The sequence below is a fragment of the Molossus molossus genome, unplaced genomic scaffold (assembly GCF_014108415.1).
Source record: "Molossus molossus isolate mMolMol1 unplaced genomic scaffold, mMolMol1.p scaffold_m16_p_15, whole genome shotgun sequence".
NCBI lineage: Eukaryota > Metazoa > Chordata > Mammalia > Chiroptera > Molossidae > Molossus > Molossus molossus.
Window position 1 is genome coordinate 54,951,910 of NW_023425350.1, and position 25,145 is coordinate 54,977,054.

Below are 25,145 nucleotides of genomic sequence, written 5' to 3' on the forward strand. Positions count from 1 at the left end.
GACTGGAGCTGGGGATTGAACCTGCAACGCAGGCATATGCCCTTGACCAGGAATCAAACCCACAACGCTTCTATCCGCAGGCCGATGATCTAACCACTAAGCCAAACCGGCCAGGGCTCCAGATCATTTTTTAATTCATTTGACATTATTTGGTGGTTAAATATTATATTTTTTCCACTGTTATTGTAAAAGAATATGGGCAGGATTTTTCAAATCCTGTTGTGATTAAATGCAAAGACAATATCAGAGCACTTGGAGCTACGGGACCCATGGAAACTTTTAAAAAATGGCCAGAGTAATAATGAGCATCTCCCCAGTGTGGAAACACAACCAGCTTGGGAAGCTCCTGAGCTAAATGAGGATGGGACCTGGCAGAACTTTCTGAGGGAAGAGTTTCACAGAAAGGGGAGGGTGCACGCCGGGAGGGGTGGATAGTGCTGTTGATAAATGACACAATGTTGCAGAAAATGGTGATGATGATGAAACATCTCTTTGACCTATTGGAATCCCGCCTTTTTAGAGACCATGTGGGGACGCTTCCCCATGTCTCAGGCATCAGGCCAGTGTTTTCTCAGGCAAACAGGACCCTGGGGGAGGGTGCAAGGCCTCACCTTCAGGATAGGAGCCAGGAAGACGGAGATCCCGGTCAGGATGAAGACGATGGTGCCAGTCACTCTCTGTTCCCTGGCAGAGAAGAGCACACGTTCAGGTAGACTGGGAGATGCTCCATGACCATTCCAGCCCCCCGGCCCTCTGAGAGCACCTCAAGCATGTCCAAGGCCCTGGCCTCTACCTTGTTCCCCGATTCCAGAGAGTAAGCCCACTGCCCGAGGCCCCGCTGACAGCACACGAGGAGGGAGGGAACCCTGGCAGGCGAGAGCATTTTGTGGGAGTGTTTGGGGGTTACCCAGTGCAGTGACTAATACTGGGGATGCTTGAGCCAGCCCGGCTTAGGTGGGCTCTGCCACTTACTAGTTGTGTGGCGTGGTGCCCTAAATGCCTTCAACCCCGGCATAAGAGAGATAATGGCACCTACCTGGGAGTGGGTTGTGAGGATGAAATGGGATATAAAGTTCATATTATCCCTGCCCTTTAGCTGTAATCATTTCCCACATTTGTAGGGCATGACTAATGAGGGCCGGGGGGAGGGGCCTGGCTTCAGGAGAGCAGGTGGGAGGGTGGGGGAGCAGGTGTTCCCGAGCGCCCAGGTCAGACAGGATGCGGGTGGGAGTGGGAGCTCTGGGGTGGACTGCTCAGGCCTGGCCAGCTGGGGCTCCGGGTCCGGGAGGGGACCCGCCCTGCCCAGGGAGGTCTGGCTCCGGCAGGTTGGGCAAGTCAGCTCTCCCGAGGCAGTGAGGGCAGCTTTTAGGACAGCCACTTCTGAGCATGCCAGTGCTGGTGTGGGCTCCCCCCGGAGAACCTCAGAGGTGGGGGGTGCTTCTCTGAAACAGACCAGGGACCCGACGCGCCGCAGGAGAGGAACAGAGGCCACGGGCCATGGGCCACAGCCCAGGAGTGAGAACAGCCCTGAAGCCTTTCTGGGGGAATGGATATTGAACAGGGCTCAGACCCACAGGAGGGCTTTGGGGACAGTGGGGGCAGGGCACCTTGAAGAGGAGAGAAAGGGGCAGGTCAGAAGTGGCCTGTAGAGGGGAGAGCCCAGAGTGTGTACACAGGCCATGAGGTGTACTGCTTGGGGTCTATTAAGACAAAAAGCACCACTTAGAACTGAATCTTCATCTCCCCTTCCCGCACGTCAGGAGTATCGATCCTCCCCACGTGGCTCCTGGCTGTCAGAGCAGGGGCCCCCTTTGCCCAAATACCTTGATGGTAAGAAAAACCTGCTTCCCCTCCCCCAACCTGACCCCTCCTGCTCAGGTGGTCCCCAGGCCCGGAGCCCCACCTACCTGACCCCCAGGAATTGGGGCTGCTCCCCAGGGGCACTGGTCTCTGTTTCCATCTTGAGGCTGTCGATGTGGGCAATGGAGATGACCGTGGCAGCCACGTACCAGGGGAGTCCCATGAAGGAGCACAGGGCCATAAGGATGCCCACCCAGAACAGGTCCAGATGGTAGCCAGCAGCCTTCTGCAGGGGGTGGCAGGAGAGGAGAAGCTGTCTAGGAGCCTGCTGCTGACCGTCTGTTGGGGTGGGGTGGTTTAGACAGAAATCTCCTCAAAGCAGTCATTTGGTGGAAAATGGCTCAAGGGCTCCCCTTGACCTTCTAGAGGGGACTCGAAGGGGGCTGCCATCTTGAAGTGCTCAGGCCTCACCAACCTCAGGCTTTGGTGAGCCAGGGAAGGGACACAGCTGAGGGAGGAGCGGGGTGCTCAGACTTGGAGAGGCCCTGGGCTTGGGTCCTTGGGAAGAAGGGCTCCTACCAGCAGCCACAATATCTCTGCCGTTCCTGAATGGGATCCTGGCTGAAACAGGCCTCCACCAGACCTAGAGTGTTCTAGATTGGGATGGGGGAGAATCTCCTCAGACCCAGAGATAGGGTGGGGAGTGACAGGGACCAGGAGAGCGAAGGAGAATCCCCATTAGGATCTGTGCAGACTTCCAAGGTCACTGTCAGGAGGCATAGAGCTGGAGGGTATCTTTGGGAGAAGTAAGGTGCCCAGTGGCCCACCCTGGACTTGATCCTGGTCTTAGGATCCAGTCACCCTGGTCCTGGTGGCCTTACTGCATCTGGAGGTCACATTTCTCTACACACACCAGAACTCAGTCTTCTGGCCTCATATTTTGCTTCACATATGGCCCAGAATTTTGATAGACACCCCCTCTGTTCCTTCTGACTTTTCGGGGAGAGAGAGATGGTGCCCCTGCTCCTAGCACCAGCCTTACCCTCAGCTTGTTTTCCTTCCGGTTGACAATGACGGCCGTGATCTGCTGGTCCATGAATATCAGGATGGTCACCAGCAGGGCAGGCAGGATGCTCGCAAGGTACACCCACCACGGGTTCTTCCCAAAGGGGGCCACGAACCAGCCTCGGTCCGGCCGTGTGGGCTGAGTGGACAGAGAGGGCCCTTTTTTCTCTCCCTGTCCCAGTGCGCTCGCCACCCAGGGCCCCCTCCCCCGCCTTCTTGCCGTTCCTCCAACGGGGGCTCTCTTCAGGTGCAGACTTTCCCTTACAGACTCTGGCGCCTGCCACTTTAGAACAAAGAGACCTTGGGGCAGACAGACTTGGGGAGGACCCCGTGTCTGCAGAACTCAGAGGGTCATGTGTGGCAGCTGCCAGGGAGATGCACAGTCAGCGGGCGTTGGGAGGGAGCTTGCGGCCAGCAGGTAACTGCAAACTAAAAAGGAGCCGAAATGAGGCCCAACAGACAAGAATAAAGAATTTGAGGGGCCCAGTGCCCTGACGCTCTTGCCTCTCCTCGAAGTCACCTGTCTGAGGAGCATTATAAAATTATCTGTAAAACACCGAACATCAATGGACAGACTTGCATGTTGAGAATGAGGAATGATCTGTGCAGGAGCTGGGCTGAAGTTTATTTTATGTTCTACTTAAGAGAAAGAGGTACTTTAATTTTCAAGGCCAACACCAGTTTGATGAGATGTGTTTAAGCTCCTTAGGAGAACTCTGAGGTAATATTGCGAAGGTCAAAGGCAGGAAGGGCCAGCTCTCGAACCTGTAACTCCACGTCAGTGTGGACGGGGGGTGGGGGGGGTGGGGTGGGAAGGCAGCAGGACTCAAGCTTAGCTACAAGCCAATGGCACAGACTCTGGACTACGGGGGATTTGTGAAGCAGTGGCTCTCTTGATGCTGGTCTGGGACCACACTTTGAGAATCACTGTTACCAGGGATCATTTTCAACAGAATCCAGGTAGCCCAGCTTGCAGACTGCCCAGAGTCAGGGAACTGTAGACCCTCAAGTGGAAATCAGGGGGGCTTCAGCTAGATTCCAGCACCTCCCCTCCCTGTGGGGTTTTATTGTTAATATGGCCCCAACCCACCATCTCAGAGGACCTCCTCCTGGGAGGCTGTTCTACACAGAAAGAGTGGAGCATGCACAGAGAACCCACAGGGATGTCTGGCTGGGAGGATGTGAGTTTGATCAGTGTAGAGGGGGAAGGATCTGCAGCTGGTGGGCAGCAGAGCTAATGCCCAGAGCAAACCTTGATGACGCTGGGTACGTGCAGCTTGGGGGTTTCCAGCCCAAAACAGGCATCGATTCCACAGAACAACAGGATGGAGAAGACAATGGAAAAGTCAGCTACTAGGGCCCGGACCTACAGAAAGATGAGCAAGTGATAGAAGTACCCACTCACCCTCAGGTGGACCCTGTCCTCAGGCAGCAACGAGAACAGTTAAGAGCTTGGGCTCAGTCCTTGCCGTCCATGTGATCTTGGGGAAGCATTTCACCTCTCAGAGCCTAGCATTCCTCATCTGTTGAATGGAGGTAAGGATAGCTCCTACCTCATAGGCGTAAGTGAGCTATGGCGCATCCCAAGGGCTTGGCGTATGTTAGTCAAAGTGGGAATTGTTCTCATCTACGTGGCATGGCAGCCATCGCTGGCATTTTTTGGTATGACAGACTGAACTGGGTCACCCAGCAAGGGGGGTAAGGACAAGGGCTGAACTCCGAAGAAAATCTTAGCTCTTAAAAGTGGGAGACAGATTGTTGCATTGCCACCTGGACTGGGGACCCCTGGCTACTGCCAGACCTGTTCTTGGCCTCTTGCTTCTCTGTTTCAGGAGATGTTTTAATTAATCTTTCTTAAATTTGTATAGCGTGCACATTTATTTAAATTTTTAAAAATCTTTTTACTTTTTATTTTATTTATTTCAATTTTTAATAGTATAAATGTTTGGGGTCTTTATTTAGAAGTTTGGTGATGTTTTTGTGACCAGAAATAATGCTGTAGGAACTTAACTCTCATTTATAATAATTAGGCTGTGGTAAAACTGGTTTTCTTATATGTTATTTCACTTAAAGTTACAGTTTCCAAGAATCCATTAATGACATTAAGTGAGGACTCACTGTAGGCAGTTTCACATGGTCCAACCTAATATAAAGATGGGTATAATAAACAGCTGTGAACTCCCTCCTACCTTAAGTTCAGTCAATGCCTCTCCTGTCCCTGTTCTCTAGAGAGATCCTCTGGTCTGAGTTTGGAATTTATTATTCCCATGAATGTCTTTATACTTTTACTAAATATGTATATAACCTTAAACTAAATATGGCATTGTTTTGCACATTTTACATGAATGATATCGCTTTATTTGTAATCTGCAATTTACTTTATTTGCTCAGCATTATGTTTGTGATACTTCTTGTGGATAGATGCAGTTGTCGTCTATGTGTGTAATGCATACACAGCTTAATGTTTGTACGATTGTTTTTCAGAGTCAGTGTCTCTATGAACATTCTTGTACACGTATGAGTTTTTCTGGGATGTAGACCTGGTGAAGTGTCTGGTTGAAGACCATATTCAGCTTTAGCTCTATCAGAGAGCTACCTGTTTACATGCCCACCATACTTTTCATCTCCAACACTTGGGGTCCCAAGCCTTTTATATTTTTACCAGTCTGATGGATGTAAAATGGTTTGGTCTCCTTCTTCTTTGCAACACTGAATTCCAGGAGACAACAGAGCACTTTGTAAGTAATTTGAGGGGAAACAAAGATGGTGGTTAAAGAATTCCATGTCATAGGAATTGTATTCCATCCTTCAGGAAAAAGATAGACATTCTCAGATGCAATCACTGCTCTAGAACTTTTATGTAAGCAGTGACTTAGGGATATGATATGATGGGAAGTGGTGAAGAAGGGAAAGAATTTGTCTTAAAGATGCATTTATGTTGCCAGCACACTATTTTTTATTCAGTTTATATATTGCAAAGCTTCCTAAAGAGATTTTTATTTAATCTTTATAAAATATTGGGAAAGTCCAATTATTCATACTAAAGATTATTATTATTAACAGGAGTAGTAACAGTAATATTTATTTATTTATTTATTTTTATTATTATTTTTAACCCTCACCCAAGGACATTTTTGCATTTATCTTCAGATAGAGCGGGAGGGAGAGAGGGAGGAAGAAAGAGAGAGAGAAACATCGATATGAGAGAGACACATCGACTGGTTGCCACGTGCATGACCCCAACCAGGGCGGGGGACAAGCTGCAACTGAGGTGCGTGCCCTTAGCGGGAACTGAACCCGGGACTCTCTGGTCCGCAGGCCAATGCTCTAACCACTGAACAAACTGTCCAGGGTGCAGTAATATTTATTTAAGATGGCTTTAGGAGAGTGCTCATGAGGTTTATGGTGGAATAGAGTTGCTAAAATTCTTCTGAGTGCCCCTCCCCATGGCACAGCTATTGCTGTTTTGATTAATTAATGTTTTATTCTGATCAAGAACAGAAAATATAATTAAAACTAGCAGTTAGCATTTACAAGAACACAACAAATAAAGTATCAGGAATAAATCTAACAAAAAATGCGTAAGATCTCAAGACCAAAACCTATAAAACATGGAGAGAAACAAGACCTTAATAAATGGTGAGGTATACCATATTCATGAATCAGAAGACTCATAATTTGAAAGGTATCTGTTTTCCCCAAATGGACATGGAGAGTCAATATAATCGTATAAAAATTCCAACAAGTTTTTATTTTGATAAAATTTAAGATGATTCTAAAACTTATGTGGAAATGCAAGAGGCCAAGGCATTATTGAAAAAGAAGGACAAAGAGGGAGAGGTTGTTCTGTAAGATATACAGACTTATTATGCGCCATGGAAATGAAGTTTGTGATATTGGCACATTAATAAACCAGTGAAACAGAATAAAGAACCTAGAAATAAACCCCATCGTGTGTGAAATTTGATGTATGGCAAAGGAAGCTCTGTAGAGCAGTGGGGGAAAGAATGATCTTTTAAAAAAAATGCTAGAACAACTGGCTAGCTCTATAAAAACAATAGTCTATCTATGTCAAAAGCAATTCTGATAGATTGTAGATCTAACATAAAAGGAAAACAATGAGGCTTTTAGAAGATAACATAAAAGAGTATCTTCTGTGCAATATTTTCCTCGAGAGAACTTTTGATATATTTGATTACAATAAAACTAAGAATATCTATTAATAAAAAGTTACCATTAAGAAAGTTAAAAAGGTCAATCACAGAGTGGGAGAAGATATTTGCAACACATCGGGGAAATAGAAATTTAAAAAACACAAGGAATCACTACTACACAAAAAAGCTAAAGATAAAAGTCTGACAATATCAAGTGTTGTCAAGGGTACCTAACAACAAGGGGACCCAGTTCTCTCTAACTCCAAGTCTGCGCTATTAACTTGAAAAACCTCGGTGAGCCTGTGCTGATGTGTCCATCCTGTGAGTGGGTCAGAATCCTCTAAGGGAGCTCTTGTGAACAGTCTGACTATAGAACCCCTCCTAACTGGAGTGTGAGCTTACCTTAGTAGGAAAATAGCGGCTGAATTTAAACTTTTTCAGGGTCAGGGTCATGGAGTATGTCCCGAAGAAAAGGATGAAGGACATAAGTGCCAGGTCTGGGATGAACCGGCAGGAATTCCCAAGCAGGCGCCCACCGTAGTTCAGACACTCCTTCTTGCTCAGCAGAGACCAGTCCAGTGCTGTGAGGTTAAGGGGATTGTACTTGGAGACCAAGCACAGAAGAGAAAGGGTCAGGGCCATCCGGGTGGGTCAGCTGTGGCCTCCCCGTGCAGTCCCCAGGCAGCCCACACCCCCTCCTGCTCTCGGAGGGGCCCTAGCTCTCCTGCCCCTCGGGGCCCAGCAACAGAATGATGCTCCTGGAGACAGGTTGCTTTAAGGAATAACCAACAGGGGGCTCCCTTGGGAGATGAGAAGCTGAGATGTGTTTCTTCATTGAGTTCTAGGGTATGCACTGCTGTGTTAACACAGGAAAAGAGCAGAGGGTGGGATGCCCTCTCCCTCAGCAGGCCTCGCTCCCAGCTCAGTTCACGTCCTTCCTGGAGTGTCTCACACTTATTCTTCCCTTTCCTATCCTTATACACACTGTTTCACATGCTGGGGCTCATATCCCACACTTTCAGACCCTTCTTGGGTCAGTTGCTTCAGTTACTTCCCCTTTTTGTGTCTCAGATGCCTAAAATCCAGGGCACACACAATTACATATATAAATATAAGGGAATATATATCATATATATATTATTATGTATATTCCATATATATACATACATATGTGTGTTCTTAAGTATATATGTGTACATATATACATATATGTATACACCCACATATATAGTCATATATATGTTTCTAAGTGTAATAAAAGGAGAGCAACTAATATGAAATTTAATATATGTTTAAATTTTTTAATGTATAAATGTTCAGGAATCTACATAATGAAGTAAACAGATGCCTGCAATTATAATGGATGATGTGTGGATTAAGAGAAGTGTGGTAGTTTAATATCATGACAGTTCCCCCAATGAATCATGCCTCCCTGTGTCCATGCTCCTTTGCAATGTGACACTGATAGTTCTCTCATCAGAAGGTGCAGTCTATTTCTCTACCGCTTTACATCTGCCCCCCTCCCAGGCCTACTTCGACCAATAGAAGGGGGAGGAAGTGGCTCTGAGCAGGTTCTGAACTGAGGCCTCGAGGGGCCCTGAAGCATCTGCTCCCACCCTCTTGGAACCCTGAGACTACCATGCAGTGAGAAAGTGCAGGATCAGAGAAAACCACATGAAGAGAGAGGCCCAGACATCTACGGAATGTCAGGGTGCCCCTCCATCACTGTAGAGATGTAAAATGCCCCTACAGGGTAGCGTGCCTCTACCACCCCACTGGTCTGGTCCAACGTCTCTCCCCCAGCTCATCTCTTGTGGTTTCCCTGTGCGACTCCCACCCTCACACTGTCTCAGCCCACGGTCCACTTGCTGTCCTGGAACATGTGTGTTTTTCCTCTTGTGTCCTTCTGTCTACACTGTTCCTTTGACTGGAACATACTTCTCTCCATGGAACCAACTTTCCCAACCTTCTGGACTATGTCACATTCCAGTTTCTCCATGAGGCTTTCCTCTCCAGCTTGGAAGGACATTCTCGGCCCTTATTGGACATGGCATGCTCCCTGCGCTGCCCACTACCTTTCAGTTCATACCCACGGGCTTATCACAAGCAAGTCTGGGAGCAGAGCCATGTCTGTTTCTCACATGTCTTTCGAGCCCTCACAGCACAGGCAGCACCTTGCACATAATAACTATTCAGACACAGGCGCTGACTGATTCCATTCTTCCTCTCTCAAAATCAGATATCTGAAAAGTCTTAGGTTAAATTGCAACTGAGCAGTCAGCTACCTGCGCAGGGTAACTGAAGGAACGACCTTGGGGACATGAGAGGTTCAAGACTCTCCCCCAGGGCCAACCAGGTGCTACCCTTTACCTGGTTTTAGATGTCCCACCATTGGAACCTGCCTGAACCTTTACACATTAAATTTTAAAAATATACATTACATTTTATTACAAATTACTCTTTTATTCTTCCTAATGACGAGGGCCACTGCTTATTATTGTTGGAAAAAGCAGGCCAGATCTGAGGGCCTGGGGGCACAGGAGCACAAAACACAGATCAGACACTATGGGGGGGCCACAAATAACTGTGCTGGGACTGGGGAGTGGCACTGTTGGGTGGGAGACTGGCACTGTTGGGTGGGGGAGTGGGACTGTTGGGTGGGGACAGGCACTGTTGAGTGGGGAGTGGCACTGTTGGGTGGGAGAGTGGCACTGTTGGGTGGGGACAGGCACTGTTGAGTGGGGAGTGGCACTGTTGGGTGGGAGAGTGGCACTGTTGGGTGGGGACAGGCACTGTTGGTTGGGAGAGTGGCACTGTTGGGTGGGAGTGGCACTGTTGGGTGGGGAGTGGCACTGTTGGGTGGGGGAGTGGCACTGTTGGGTGGGGACAGGCACTGTTGGTTGGGGGAGTGGCACTGTTGGGTGGGGACAGGCACTGTTGGGTAGGGGAGTGGCACTGTTGGGTGGGGAGTGGCACTGTTGGGTGGGGGAGTGGCACTGTTGGGTGGGGAGTGGCACTGTTGGGTGGGGGAGTGGCACTGTTGGGTGGGGACAGGCACTGTTGGTTGGGAGAGTGGCACTGTTGGGTGGGGAGTGGCACTGTTGGGTGGGGAGTGGCACTGTTGGGTGGGGGAGTGGCACTGTTGGGTGGGGACAGGCACTGTTGGTTGGGGGAGTGGCACTGTTGGGTGGGGACAGGCACTGTTGGGTGGGGGAGTGGCACTGTTGGGTGGGGAGTGGCACTGTTGGGTGGGGGAGTGGTACTGTTGGGTGGGGACAGGCACTGTTGGTTGGGGGAGTGGCACTGTTGGGTGGGGACAGGCACTGTTGGGTGGGGGAGTGGCACTGTTGGGTGGGGGAGTGGCACTGTTGGGTGGGGACAGGCACTGTTGGTTGGGGGAGTGGCACTGTTGGGAGGGGAGTGGCACTGTTGGGTGGGGGAGTGGCACTGTTGGGTGGGGGAGTGGCACTGTTGGTGGGGAGTGGCACTGTTGGGTGGGAGAGTGGCACTGTTGGGTGGGGAGTGGCACTGTTGGGTGGGGGAGTGGCACTGTTGGGTGGGGAGTGGCACTGTTGGGTGGGGAGTGGCACTGTTGGGTGGGGAGTGGCACTGTTGGGTGGGGAGTGGCACTGTTGGGGGGGGAGTGGCACTGTTGGGTGGGAGAGTGGCACTGTTGGGGGGGGAGTGGCACTGTTGGGTGGGGATAGGCACTGTTGGGGGGGGAGTGGCACTGTTGGTTGGGGATAGGCACCGTTGGGTGGGGGAGTGGCACTGTTGGGTGGGGGAGTGGCACTGTTGGGTGGGGGAGTGGCACTGTTGGGGGGGGAGTGGCACTGTTGGGTGGGGATAGGCACTGTTGGGGGGGGAGTGGCACTGTTGGGTGGGGATAGGCACTGTTGGGGGGGGGAGTGGCACTGTTGGTTGGGGATAGGCACTGTTGGGTGGGGGAGTGGCACTGTTGGGTGGGGGAGTGGCACTGTTGGGTGGGGAGTGGCACTGTTGGGGGGGAGTGGCACTGTTGGGTGGGGAGTGGCACTGTTGGGGGGGAGTGGCACTGTTGGGTGGGTGAGGGGCACTGTTGGGGGGGAGTGGCACTGTTGGGTGGGGAGTGGCACTGTTGGGGGGGGAGTGGCACTGTTGGGTGGGGAGTGGCACTGTTGGGTGGGGATAGGCACTGTTGGGTGGGGGGAGTGGCACTGTTGGGTAGGGGGAGTGGCACTGTTGGGGGGGGAGTGGCACTGTTGGGTGGGGAGTGGCACTGTTGGGGGGCGAGTGGCACTGTTGGGTAGGGGGAGTGGCACTGTTGGGGGGGGGAGTGGCACTGTTGGGTGGGGACAGGCACTGTTGGGTGGGGAGTGGCACTGTTGGGTGGGGACAGGCACTGTTGGGTGGGGGAGTGGCACTGTTGGGTGGGGAGTGGCACTGTTGGGTGGGAGAGTGGCACTGTTGGGTGGGGAGTGGCACTGTTGGGTGGGAGAGTGGCACTGTTGGGTGGGGTTAGGCACTGTTGGGTGGGGAGTGGCACTGTTGGGTGGGGAGTGGCACTGTTGGGTGGGGGAGTGGTACTGTTGGGTGGGGTTAGGCACTGTTGGGTGGGGGAGTGGCACTGTTGGGTGGGGGAGTGGCACTGTTGGGTGGGGAGTGGCACTGTTGGGTGGGGGAGTGGCACTGTTGGGTGGGGTTAGGCACTGTTGGGTGGAGGAGTGGCACTGTTGGGGGGGGTGTGGCACTGTTGGGTGGGGGAGTGGCACTGTTGGGTGGGGGAGTGGCACTGTTGGGTGGGGAGTGGCACTGTTGGGGGGGGAGTGGCACTGTTGGGTGGGGATAGGCACTGTTGGGGGGGGAGTGGCACTGTTGGGTGGGGATAGGCACTGTTGGGGGGGGAGTGGCACTGTTGGTTGGGGATAGGCACTGTTGGGTGGGGGAGTGGCACTGTTGGGTGGGGGAGTGGCACTGTTGGGTGGGGAGTGGCACTGTTGGGGGGGAGTGGCACTGTTGGGTGGGGAGTGGCACTGTTGGGGGGGAGTGGCACTGTTGGGTGGGTGAGGGGCACTGTTGGGGGGGAGTGGCACTGTTGGCTGGGGAGTGGCACTGTTGGGGGGGGGAGTGGCACTGTTGGGTGGGGATAGGCACTGTTGGGGGGGGAGTGGCACTGTTTGGTGGGGGAGTGGCACTGTTGGGTGGGGAGTGGCACTGTTGGGTGGGGATAGGCACTGGTGGGTGGGGGGAGTGGCACTGTTGGGTAGGGGGAGTGGCACTGTTGGGGGGGGGAGTGGCACTGTTGGGTGGGGAGTGGCACTGTTGGGGGGCGAGTGGCACTGTTGGGTAGGGGGAGTGGCACTGTTGGGGGGGAGTGGCACTGTTTGGTGGGGGAGTGGCACTGTTGGGGGGGGAGTGGCACTGTTGGGTGGGGATAGGCACTGTTGGGGGGGGGAGTGGCACTGTTGGGGGGGGAGTGGCACTGTTGGGGGGGGAGTGGCACTGTTGGGTGGGGAGTGGCACTGTTGGGTGAGGAGTGGCACTGTTGGGTGGGGAATGGCACTGTTGGGGGGGAGTGGCACTGTTGGGGGGGGAGTGGCACTGTTGGGGGGGGAGTGGCCCTGTTGGGTGGGGAGTGGCACTGTTGGGTGAGGAAGTGGCACTGTTGGGTGGGGAGTGGCACTGTTGGGTGGGGAGTGGCACTGTTGGGTGGGGGAGTGGCACTGTTGGGTGGGGACAGGCACTGTTGAGTGGGGAGTGGCACTGTTGGGTGGGGAGTGGCACTGTTGGGTGAGGAAGTGGCACTGTTGGGTGGGGAATGGCACTGTTGGGTGGGGAGTGGCACTGTTGGGTGGGGGAGTGGCACTGTTGGGTGGGGACAGGCACTGTTGGTTGGGAGAGTGGCACTGTTGGGTGGGGAGTGGCACTGTTGGGTGGGGAGTGGCACTGTTGGGTGGGGGAGTGGCACTGTTGGGTGGGGACAGGCACTGTTGGTTGGGGGAGTGGCACTGTTGGGTGGGGACAGGCACTGTTGGGTGGGGGAGTGGCACTGTTGGGTGGGGAGTGGCACTGTTGGGTGGGGAGTGGCACTGTTGGGTGGGTGAGGGGCACTGTTGGATGGGGCAGTGGCACTGTTGGATGGGGCAGTGGCACTGTTGGGTGGGGAGTGGCACTGTTGGGTGGGGAGTGGCACTGTTGGGTGGGTGAGGGGCACTGTTGGGGGGCGAGTGGCACTTTTGGATGGGGCAGTGGCACTGTTGGGTGGGGAGTGGCACTGTTGGGTGGGGACTGTCACTGTTGGTGGGGGGAGTGGCACTGTTGGGTGGGGACAGGCACTGTTGGGTGGGTGAGGGGCACTGTTGGGTGGGGGACTGTCACTGTTGGTGGGGGGAGTGGCACTGTTGGGTGGGGACAGGCACTGTTGGGTGGGTGAGGGGCACTGTTGGGTGGGGGACTGTCACTGTTGGTGGGGGGGGTGGCACTGTTGGGTGGGGACTGGGGGTCCCAGGTAGAAAGGCAAAGAAGAAGGTGGAAAGATGGATGGGAAACTGTTCACAGCATTGTTCACGGGGCCCCATTTATCATTCCTCATGTCTACCTCCCCTTTGTGTGTGTGTGTGTGTGAGTGTGTGTGTGTGTGTGAGTGTGATATTTATGGACATGAATCTAGTGAAATGAGGCATGTTATAAAATGGGATAGTGACAGAATATATGTAAAGTAAAAATATGCATTGATAAGGCTCCCCAGGGGACCCTGGGTTGACCTCTGGAAGTCTGGGTTGCCATAAAATGACCTCAGGTTCCCACCTTTTTTCACTCTCCCAACAAACAAAAGCTCCCGAGTGTCTGACATAAGAGGAAAGGACTTACCAGAGAAGTGTTGGTGTTTGGTGGCGGCAGGGCTGAAACATTGAACCCGGTTGTATTTGCTGTGGGTGAGCACAGGACATGGTGAGGGTCAGCAGCTGCTGGGTAGGTAGCCTGAAATCACCCTCTCCTGGCCCCCACCCTTCCCATCTTCCTCCAGTCCCTCAGAGCCAAGGACTGGGCAACTCATCGAAACCCCACCCTCTTGACTCTCTTCACTCCCTCCAGGGGCAGCCTGGGCCCAGCCCGGGGCCAGTCTAAGATGGTTCCTGTCTGATGCTGAGGGACTGGCTTTAAAACCTGAAGTAAGGGATCTGCTCCCAAGACAAAGTGCTGACACAGGTCAGTGAATAATGTGCCTTGTCAGCCTCTACCAGCTACTGGCCCCATGTCTATGCTCTTAGACTTAAACATTTTCAAAGAACTTACTGTATGCCATGCACCATACCAAACCCTTACACACAACATCAGCTAAGTTCCTAAATCTGAAAACAAGTCCCATTTTAAAGATGAGGTAACTGAGGCCCAGAGAGGTCAGGTAACCTGCCCATTGTCCAAGGTCACACAATTCCTACTTGGAGGAACCATGATCAGTCCCAGGCAGGCTGCCCCAGGGTCTTTGCACCGCCCAGCTTTACCCGGGGAGCGTCTTCTCTGCCCCGCTCCCCTCCACACACACTTCCCTTCTCTCCGGCCCTGTCCACTTGTGCTATTTTTGGGGGTTTGTTTTTTTAGGTCAGCGGGACCTGTACTAACTCATTGGCTTTAATGTTATCTTCTCTAATCTGCCCCTTGAGTACAAGCTGAGGAAAATTAAACCGGGTCTGGGCCTCAGCATCCATCTCTCTAAGGGGAGCATCTGAGGGTTCCCATCAGAGGCCATGAGAAGAGCTGAGAACTGTGAGCCCTGCCCTGGGGCATGTGGCCATTCGTTACAAAGGCAAGCCCTGGAGGGCCACCGCCTTCCCTCTCTCTTGTTCCTGCACTGCACCGATGGAGGACAAGGGCTGAGTCCTCCTTGCCTTCCTCCTCCGGTGAAGGCTAACTGAGCAGCGCCTCTGCAGCAGGTTTGGGGAGAGAGGAGGCCTGCCCGCCAGTTTGCTGGGGACAAATCTGGAATGCATTGCAAGCCCCGTTTGGCTCCTGCTGGCTGTGGTTAGGACCCAGAGGGAAAAGAGACTATTCTTGAAGCTGCCATCAGCCTCCAACAAGCTGTCAGGGAGAGGGTGCGACCACCTCCAGGGAAACTGGGGCTGGAAGTGGCTAAGAGATTCATTGCCCTAGGTCACAACAGTCCTAGAAGCTCAACAACCCGGAGGTTTGTTACAATTATTCGGAGAAAGCTTCATTTCACAGAAATCAGGGACATTTGCTGCTGCCTTTCCTCACACCATCAACCAAGAGAACGTGATGCACTGTTAACAGCGGAGGGTGCGGAAGGCTGACTCCTGGCTCCCCGTGCAAACGCTAGAGGACTCCCAGCTAACGCCGGGGCTGGGGAGCTCAGATTCCTTTCCACTGCCCAGCCTGGCACACCAGACATTCCGGTGATGTCTTCTGCTTAGGCTTAGCCATTCTTTTACATCGAGAACTTTGTAGGGTTTATCTGAAAGCCACTTGGAGATGAAGAAGGAAGAATTATGACATGGAAAATCCCAGAGAGTGTCCAAGTATCAAATATTGAAAAATTCTAGTGTTTGTAAATGGTACTCACTCGGGATTGAAAGCAGCCAAGTCAGTGTGTGCAGCATCCATAAACAGAATACAAATCCGTTACAATGGAAACAAGATCAAATTCAAAAAGTGTCCCGCACAAGCTGTTATGATGAAGAGTGACAATGACTGACAGTGTGCTAGTTAGACTGAGTTTTGTAGTAAAACTAGGAATATGGGACAATTAGTAAGCAAGTGGCCCATGGGCTGGGAAAGAAACCCTCCTCAGTCTCCTAAAAGTCTAGAACTTTCCTTTTCATGTTCTCCTAATCAAAACCAACTGGTTCTGGTTCCAATTCCTTTATTCTCTGTGAAGAAACTGAGAATCTAATTTTATTAGGGTTAGTGGTTAATAATGGCTCAGTAGTACTAATTAATAGTTCACAGAGCAATAGTTCTCAAACTTAAACATGAATCAGAATCCCCCCCAAGGCTTGTTAATATGCAGCTGGCCATACCCCAGGCTTCCTGAGTCAGCAGGTCTCGGGCAGGGCCCGAGAATGTGCATTTCTAAAAAGTTTCTAGATGGTGCTGATGCTGCTGGTCCACTTGGAGAACTATGACGATAGAATGACCCAAAGGGACGAGGCCACAGCTATCAAGCACCTGGGCAAGGCCAGAGGGGCCCACTATTTGAAAGCAGGTGGAGCCCATTAAACCCTTCAAATCCTATCTTACCTCCTCTCACATGCCTGTTTCTAGGGCCCTTTAGGTTCGGTTTCTTCTGTGGACACACCATGCTCGGATTGGCCAGAGCTCCACATAGGACCCCAGAATTTGAATAGTTTCTCAAAGAGAGCAAGGACGTGTACTTCCTGAAGCTTAGTTTATGAAAATATTCATGTTCAGTGCAAGGAGTGCAAGCCCAGAGGGTACACGCGGCGAATGGGAGAGCCCCGTGGGGCCCAGGCGGGGGCAGAATTCCCAGGCCAGGACCAAAGGCCTGTAGGCGGGGTCTCCTCCACTCCCTGGGCGAGCAACGTGTCCCAGCTCAGGACAAAGGACCCCTTGACTGACTATCCCTGGATTTTAATGAAAACTTAAAATTAATGAAAGAAAAAATTAAGTCTAGACTTGGTTACACAATCAGTGCAGTGGTGTATGGAGCGAGGATACAACCAGAACTATATTCCCTGAGCTCGGAACAGCTTTATCTTCACAAGGCCTAACGTAGGGAGCATGATAATCGTGCAGTAAATATTTTTGATCGACTTACGATGCATTTTTTTATTGATAGTATTATGAAGGAACTGAACCACAACACGCTGTCTACTTATTTTCTCCGACCCAATTTGAAAACCTCACAAGAGTCCCGTGAGGCGGGCAAGGCCAGCTCGGATGTCCCTCTTTCACAGCGAGGGAAACTAGGGTTCCGTGTGACCTCGGGCGGTCTCTGGACCTCAGCTTGCTCCCTGTGGTTGCAGCCTGATGGTGCTCAGAGACCGATGGATGGGTCTCTGGCCCCTGCTCTGTAGCATTCTGGGCTCTCTGGGCCCATCCCCCTGGAAGCCCGTCAGGACATGATTATGACTGCGAAGGAGGCCAAGGGTTCAGACTCTGGGAAGCCCTAACTTCACAGGTGACAGTTTTTAGGTCAGAAGGGAACCATAGGGGTGGCACTGAGTATTATGGGGTAAACCAGCTGTTTGATTCAGCTTCTCGTCTAGTGCATGGATCCTTATTATAACACCTTTGGCAGACGGACATCTAGGTAGTGTCCAAGTAGCTTAAGACAACCCAAGGGGGTCAAACTGAGGGTGGAGGCTCCTGCCACTGTAAGTATTTCCCTGTATTCAGCCAACATCTGGCTTCCTGGAGCTTCTGCTCCTTGGTCCTTGTTCTGCCTCCTGTAGTAACACAGGGTGAATCTGTCCCCCGTGATATGACAGTCCTTCCCTCATACCTCTCCAGCATGCTGCATACCCCCTGTCTCCAACTGTTTTTCAAATGACATAGCTGCCAGATCTTTCACCCCGACTGTCCCTCCACCCTGGAAGTATCCCCATCTGTAGGGATGCTCGTCCCTCTGGTGTGGTCTCACCTTACATACTAGGGAGAGCTCACGGTATCATGCTCTCATAAAGCTGGGAAGCATTCGTAACAGGGGTGGCCTCTCCCTCACCCCCACGCTGAGGCAGAGCAGGCCTTCTTCCCTTCCTCTGTGTTCTTGCTCACTCCTGACTACACCCCTGGGCTCTGGTGTCATGACCCTCATTAGAGCTACCGTCCCCTTGGTTTTCTTCCAAACACTGGGTTGAAGACTCTGTATCTGCTCCCTTGGGACGGTAGGTGCCCTTCAAAGCAAGCTTACCCTTCTGCATTTGAGTAGAGACACGTGATGGGGGGAAGTGGTGGGGGCCCAGGAAACCACTGGGGTTACCGGTCACCTGTGTCCGGAGCGACACACTCGCATTTGTAGGTGGTGATGGAGTCAGGCTTAAAGTCCATGTTGATGGGGTAGTACTTGAAGGCACCAATCATCTTCTTGATGGCATCGTAGATGAAAATGAAGCTGATGAGGGTGGAGAAGCCCTCCTCAGTGAAGCGGGTGATATACTTGATAATAAAGCTGGCGTCGGTGGCCACCAAGACGAGGCACTGGACGGCTGAGTGCAGGCCAATCCAGAGGCGGAACTCCATGTAGTCCAGGCCGTTGCCTCTGGAAGGCAGAGGAAAGTGGGGGGCCTCCAGCCCAGGGCTCTGGGCTGTGCTCGGCCCCCCAGACATACCCTGAATGACTCATCTGCCCCTCCTGTGGCACAGACGCCCTCCTAGGACCTGCAAGAGGACTTGAGACAGGGACAATTCCTGGGTGGGGTTGTCTGGTCTTTGAGAATTCTGGAAAAGGATTTCATGGGGGTGGCAAGAAGGTGCTAAGACATCTCAGTTCTCAGGATTTGGTAATAAACACCCAGAGTGAATGAAAAAAAAAAACAAAAAACACACACACCAAGGACTTTCAGACCTGGGGCAGGCCTCAGAAATGGCCTGTGTTGCAGATGAGGCAGCTGCGCCCGGAGTGATAGTAGAAGCTGCCCAGGTCAGAATGCAGCCTCCTGACCTCCAGCTCAACACTTTTCACGCACTGCACTGACTTCCAAGTCGTAACTGCTCACAGGCAGAGTGGTGTGAACTCTCTCATCCTGCCTGGATCTCCCTGTCAGCTATGCTAATATACACTGAGATGGCTTAAAGGCAGGTAGCCAGAGGGAGTCAGAGGGACCACCTGGCAGTCCTCTCCATCAGTAAAGACAGCTTCGGACCTCCTTGCCCCTGCCTCCCCTTTGGTGTTACTCCCTCACCCCACCCTCAGCAGATTGCCCCACATGTGAGAACAGGCACTGGGCACCAGCCCGCAACACCTACTTGCTAAAGTCGAAGAGGAGCTTCTCAAAGATGAGGATGGGCCCTGTGCTGCTCAGGATGATGAGAGGCTGTCCCGAGCAGAGGCAGAACAGGGAGCCGGCCATGGCAGTGCCCAGGAAGCTCTCCATCACTCCCTGGGGGCGCAAGGAAGTGAGGCTCCACTGAGGCAGGAGAAGGGGTGTCTTGGCACAAAATGGAACCCACCTGTCTCACCAGGGAAACATTCTGCAACGTTCATCCTTTATTCCAGGCCCTCTACTTCCCAAATCCTGTTCCCCATCTCCTACTCCACAACTCCCCATAGTCCATCATTCTCTCTAATTCCATTTGGGAAAAGGTCCTATGTGACTTCCTTTTGGCACCCTAGAACCTAGAACATGGGGCTGCCAATGGCTCTACTTGTCCCCCTGCTCATTCTGCTCCCAGAGGACAGCCCGTTTATCTCTCCAGTCATTTAGTTGTTCAAGCATCTACTAGGTGCTTTGGGAGTTAGGCCATTCGTTTATTCAAAATTCAGTAAGTGCCTACGATGTGACAGGCATTGTGCTAAGTATGGGGGACCCATCAGTACACAAGATAATGCATTTTCAGTCTAGTGGGAGATATTGACTAGTTACCAGGCAACTTCCGTTCAGCAAAGTTTCTCCACCTCAGCACTACTGACATTTCAAGCTAGACAATTCTCTGTTGTGGGGTGCTGTGCTGTGCATTGCAGGATGTTTAACAGCATCCCTGGCCTCTACCCACAAGATGCCAGTAGCACCACCCCTCCCCCCTTAGGACAACCCAAACCATCTCTAGATATTGCCTAATATCTCCTGTGGCGGTCAAAATCATCCTTTGCTGAGAACCTCTGCTAGGGAGCGTGGTAAGCTGGGATAAGGGCGGGGTACCGTAGGACCACACAGTAGGAACAAAGGGGTGGTCAGAAGCTGATGTCCCAAAATTGAGCAGGGAATTGACCAGGAGAAGAAGGTAAGTGGAGTGATGAGAAAGAGTGTCCCAGGAAGAGGGAACAGTGTTTTCAAAGGCTGGACATGAAGGGAGCATGCCTTGAGGAACTGAAGGGCGATGGGGATTGATGAACAGAATGCAGAATGAGCGAGCACAGGAACCTGAGGGAGGGAGAGGAGGTGTGAGAGGCACGTAGGACCAGGTTCTGGGGGCCACTCCAGGAAGCTGGATTTGTGAGTCCATACGTGAACAGCGGGGTGAGCCATGGTGTCACTTGCTGTGCTGGTAAAACAGCAGGTCTGGAGGGAAGACCATGGATACAGTGTAGACCCTGGGAGCTGGGGTTCCCAGAGGGCAGCTATCTGGACATACCCACGGGCGGCTGGGTATTGGACCTGCTGCTCAGGAGACCGACGTGGGCTGGATGCATCGTCTCAACCTATCAGGAAAATGTGTCTTCACCTTAATCTTTTGAGCGTTCTAATGGTTCTCTCTCCGTGGCCCCCTGCTTGGAGCTGAAACAAGCGTCTGCTGAATGGATGTTTTCCCCAGGGAGGCCTGTGTTGTCGTCATGGTAACAGTTTACCATCTTTCTAAAGATGTCTTAACTCCAAGCTAAGCATTTAAGGTTGGTTAAGAAAAAAAAGTGTGTGCAAATCTACCCAGGAAAGAAGAGAAGGTGGAAAGAATGTGTATAATCAGCAAATTCGTCCTGCGAGAAATAGTTGCATTACCCACAAATAAAATTTACTGCAAAATGACAAAATAAATAAATAAATAAAACTTTTTAAAAAGTGTGGGGAGAAGGCCACAATAAGCAACTCATTGATTGTGCTGATTAAGTTCATTAAGCGTCAGTATGGAAAGTATCAAATAGAGCAGATGATTCCCCTTGAAAGTTTGATCTATTTACATAATCCTTAAACTTGGTCTTTAGTAACATGATTTAGCCTTAGATCTTTAAAGAATATTGGCTGGTTACTAGTTTTTTGAAGGGTAAAGAATTGCTAAAAGTGATGGTCTGAACCTGGTTGGTAGATGAAACCCAAGACTTGGTTTGGGGATTACCGGAAGAAGCTCCTTGCTGCCACCTGGTGGCGGAAGGTTTTCCTGAAGGTTTGCACTCACATCCCAGCACACACACCTGATAATTGTCAGTGGCATCGCCTAGAAGCCCGCCAAAGGTGATCGCGTTGGTGATGCAGCCGAGGTAGATGAATAGGATGGCAGAGATGGACTGAATGTGGAAGCCGTCGCAGAAGTCACTTAGGAACCAGGGCAGCTTCCTCTTGACATCCAGACACAGGCCACCGAAGAACCTGCTTAAGACAGGCCCAGGCACTGCTTTGTCACCACAAACACCAGCGCAGGGGCAGGGCTCCTAACAAGAGTCTGCAGAGCTTGGGGTGAGAAAGGGAACTTGACTAGGGGAAAGGATCTTTCCACCAGAACGTTTAAGACCTGGGAGGAATTCTCTCAGTACTGAAGTCTGTGGTCGGCACCATCTCCACCGAGAAGGGTGGTCAGAGACAGCCTGGATGGGAGAGGGAATGACAATGGGAATATGTCCTGGGGTACACCTAACAGTCCACAGAAATCTTGGGGGTCCAGACAGCCATCCTCCTCGCATCCCGGATCATCTCAGGGCACCTGTGCTTGGAAAACACAGATATGCCCAGATTCAGGAGACATCCTAGATTATAACACAGTTTCACTGTGTCCTCCCAAAAGATATCTTGAAATTTTAACCTCTGGTACCTATGAACGTGACCTTATTTGGAAACAGGGCCTTTGTGGATGTAATGACGTTAAAATGAGGTCATTAGGGTGGGCCCGAATTCAATATGACCGGTGTCCTCATAAGAAGAGGAAATGCCATGTGAAGATGGAAGCGCAGGGAGAATACCATGTGATGACAGAGGCAGAGACTGGAGAGGTGCAGCCGCAAGCCAGGGGACACCGGGGGCACCACCAGAAGCTAGGACGACGCAAGGAAGGATTCCACCCAGAGTCTCAGAGGGATCACAGCCCTGCTGACATTCTAGCTTGGAACTTCTAGCCTCCAGAACTGTGAGAGGATACATTTGTTGTTTACACCACCTAGTGTGTGATACTTGCCTAAGGCAGACCTAAAAAACTAAGAGGTACCAAAGGGTGTCTGGAGAAAAGGTTGGGTTCCTCCAATCCTGTGCTGGGCCCCACTTCCCCTCTCCAATGGGGACCCTTTTGCTGGGTGCAGGAGGGACTTTGAAGGTATGAGGAAGAAAAGAGTGCAGTGGCCAGACCCCACGATGCGGAGAGGGTGCTGCAGGGAGAGGTGGGGAAGGTTCCCATGGGGTTGGTGGGAAGGAGACACGTGCAAAGGATGCTGGCATCACGGTCAGGCCTGGGGTGGGCACCTTCCTGTCCAGATAAGCTCTTCCCCGATTTCGTGCACGGCCGGCATCTCTGTGTCATCCCCGCTGCTCCCTGCGCCGACCCCACCACCGCCACTGCCACCTCCAGGGCCACCTCCTGCAGCTGTGCTGCCTCCCGCCACCAAGCCGTTCACCTGGCCTAGCTCGGCCAGGGAGAACACGGATTTCCTGGAAGAAGAAGAGGGGCATTGGACAGCGTGGTTCCCAGTCCCGGGAAGAGCTCAGCCCCTCCAGGACTGTCCCCAGAACACCTCTTACTTCTCCGACAAAAATTCTAAAATATCTTAAAATACAGAGAAAAACATGGAAAAGGATAGAACAATACCCACACACAGGTCATCCAGATGTGATAGATGTTCAAATTCAGTATATTTGCTTCTGATATTTTGAAAGAGAAATAAAATGAAACTAGGGGTGGGGAAGGTATAAACCCATGTATGCTGATATCTTCCTTTTAAATCCAAAAAAAAAAAAAGAAAAGAAACAGGCAGACTGGAAGTGTCCTTTGTACCACTCCCACCTCACCACCCTCCATTCATATACTCACCTCTTGTCTGCAGAGGGCACCTTCTTGGGGGGCTCGATTCGGATGTTTGGGTCCCACTCTCCAGGGGGAAGGACAATGACCTCATCCAGAAACTCGTCGATCCCAGCAATCAGATCTTCCCGGTTTCGGGCTCTATAGGCCACGTCGCTGAAGAGCTGGTGGGGAAGAGAACGAGGAAGTCAGCCTCTGGCCAGTGTCCCCTTGGCACCCCCTCCCGGGAGCACACCACACAGTTTTAGAGAAAATCACCTTGAACCACTGCTCCTGCTGCCAGTTGCTCTCAGTTTTTGAAATGAGAACAAGAGCCCGGCAGGTGAAATATGACCCAATGGGAAACAGCCGCCTGGGGGCAGTTGGTCCCTCTCGGGTCTGTCGGCCGGGTCTCCGTGTTCCAGCTGTGGGACTTTGGTTGAGTGACTTAACCTTTCTGCTTTCAGATCTGCACACAGCACGCTCATCGGAAAACCTGTCCAGAGCCCGGTCTGAGAAGCTCAGCTATTTCAAATCTGTTTCTAACTTCCTAGCCCTTCATCTTTGGAGGGTCAAGTTGCCTCATTCCACACTGTCTTCCTGACTCACAGACCTGATTGGATCATGCCCGTGTTTCAACCCCCCAGGCTCTCCGTCACTCCGGGAACAGAGTATGAACTCTGCTCTGCCCATGGGCTCAGTATGGTCTCTGACTCGCCTCTCTGTGTCACCTCCTGCTCTCTAAGCCCCGACACTGAGCCGCCATTGAACCACTCCCATCCAGCTTCTCTGTCTCCTAACCTTGGCCCCTGCTCCCTTTGTCTGGAATGCCTGCCTCCCAGGCTCATGCGGGGTCTACCCACCTCCTGCTGTAGCTTTAAAGCCTCTCGGGTGTGAAGCCTCCCCTGACTTCCTCAATTATAGGTCTTTCTCCCCCACTGGCTGATGCTTTTAAAGGGCAGTGACTATTCCCTCATCCTCATAATCCTCAGCACCCTGCACAGATTGCACACAGTAGGTACTCAAATGTGCCTGTTGGATGCATGAATGAGTGAAGGCGCAGTGCTTGATTCAGGAGCCCCGACATTCGGCAGCACCTGCTTCTCATTACCACTTACATCGTCCACCATGAGGGTGGCAATGGCACGGCCAATTTCATTGTAGGACTTTGCTCTTCCAGAAGGTCCCAGCAGTATGAACAGAAATCTGCAAAGAAGATGCAGGAGGAGGAAAGTGAGAAGGAAAAACAGAAGCAGGCGAAGAGAAGGAGTCTCTGGCTCATTCTTAACTTTCTAACTGGCTGTAAGTTTGTCCCTTCCCTCTTTTGACTCCATGTTTGCTTTGGAGAGACACTGCCTCTTCACTCCCACGAGCGCCCCCTTGAGCATTTCACTGTGCTCTGGTGTCCCAGAGCCCACCCAACAGCATCTCTCCCAGCTGTTGGCTCCTGCTTTAGAGAGTTTACTTTAAATAAACTCTCTAAAACTCTTCCTGAGTCAGAAGACCTCCCTCCCCAACCAAGTTCCTAATTGTGCTCTGTTTTAGGGGTATCTCCACCAGCACTGCGTGCTGACTGCAGGGGCAGCTAGTCGCCCGAGGACAGGGGTGAGGGCAGATTCAGTGGCCCCCACCTGGTGGGGACAGGCACCTCCGTCACTCCTCCCAGCATGGCCGACTGGATGAGACGCACGAAGGCAATGAAGGGCTGGTCCAGGAAGTCCACCTCCCCCACGAGCACGTTGGAGGCTTCCGAGTCCTTGGGGATCTTCTTCATGAATTTGTTTTTCCGCTGGTCACAGGGAGGGAAAGTGAGACTCCCGTGGTTACTCACACTCCCTCAACCCCCTTCAGATTGCTGTGGAAGCCTGACTTTAAAAAGTTCTCCAAGTCCAGCCGGTGCGGCTCAGTGGTTGAGCATCGACCCCTGCACCAAGAGGTCGCTGGTTTGAGTCCTGTTCAGGAGACATGCCCAGGTTGTGGGCCAAATCCCCGGTGGAGAGCATGCAGGAGGCGGCCAATGGATGTTCTCTCTCATCGATATCTCTCTCTCTCTCTCTCTCTCTCCCTCTCACTTCCTCTCTCTCTAAAATCAATAAAGGAAAAAAGAAAAAAAAATTTTATTTTAAGTTCTCCCAGCCTTTCTCAAGAGACTGAAGGAAATAATCACTCTCCCCATTCTGCAGATGAAGAGACTCAAAGTTCGTTAACCCTAGGGACCAACTAGGTCTATGTAGATGGGAAGGAGCAGGCAATGCCTTGATCCCTAAGACATTCCTTGATGGGTAAAAACTTTGCTCAACTGAAGTGTGAGCT

The 25,145-nt window shown here is 51.8% G+C and overlaps 1 protein-coding gene across 4 annotated transcripts in view; it reads right to left on the reverse strand.

Annotated features, from left to right (window-relative positions):
* Positions 1-25,145, reverse strand: part of SLC4A5 (solute carrier family 4 member 5) — a 101,761-nt gene that overhangs the window by 12,754 nt on the left and 63,862 nt on the right. For all 4 annotated transcript variants that reach the window (XM_036262624.1, XM_036262626.1, XM_036262622.1 and 1 more), the window contains 13 exons: positions 24,464-24,621; positions 23,951-24,038; positions 22,863-23,017; positions 22,298-22,483; positions 21,043-21,217; positions 18,945-19,078; positions 17,966-18,237; positions 13,869-13,927; positions 7,422-7,622; positions 4,118-4,231; positions 2,843-3,004; positions 1,908-2,086; positions 612-684 (listed from right to left, as the gene is read on the reverse strand). In XM_036262624.1, coding sequence (XP_036118517.1) covers positions 612-684; positions 1,908-2,086; positions 2,843-3,004; positions 4,118-4,231; positions 7,422-7,622; positions 13,869-13,927; positions 17,966-18,237; positions 18,945-19,078; positions 21,043-21,217; positions 22,298-22,483; positions 22,863-23,017; positions 23,951-24,038; positions 24,464-24,621 — 1,956 coding nt within the window. The remainder of the gene's footprint in view (positions 1-611; positions 685-1,907; positions 2,087-2,842; positions 3,005-4,117; positions 4,232-7,421; positions 7,623-13,868; positions 13,928-17,965; positions 18,238-18,944; positions 19,079-21,042; positions 21,218-22,297; positions 22,484-22,862; positions 23,018-23,950; positions 24,039-24,463; positions 24,622-25,145) is intronic.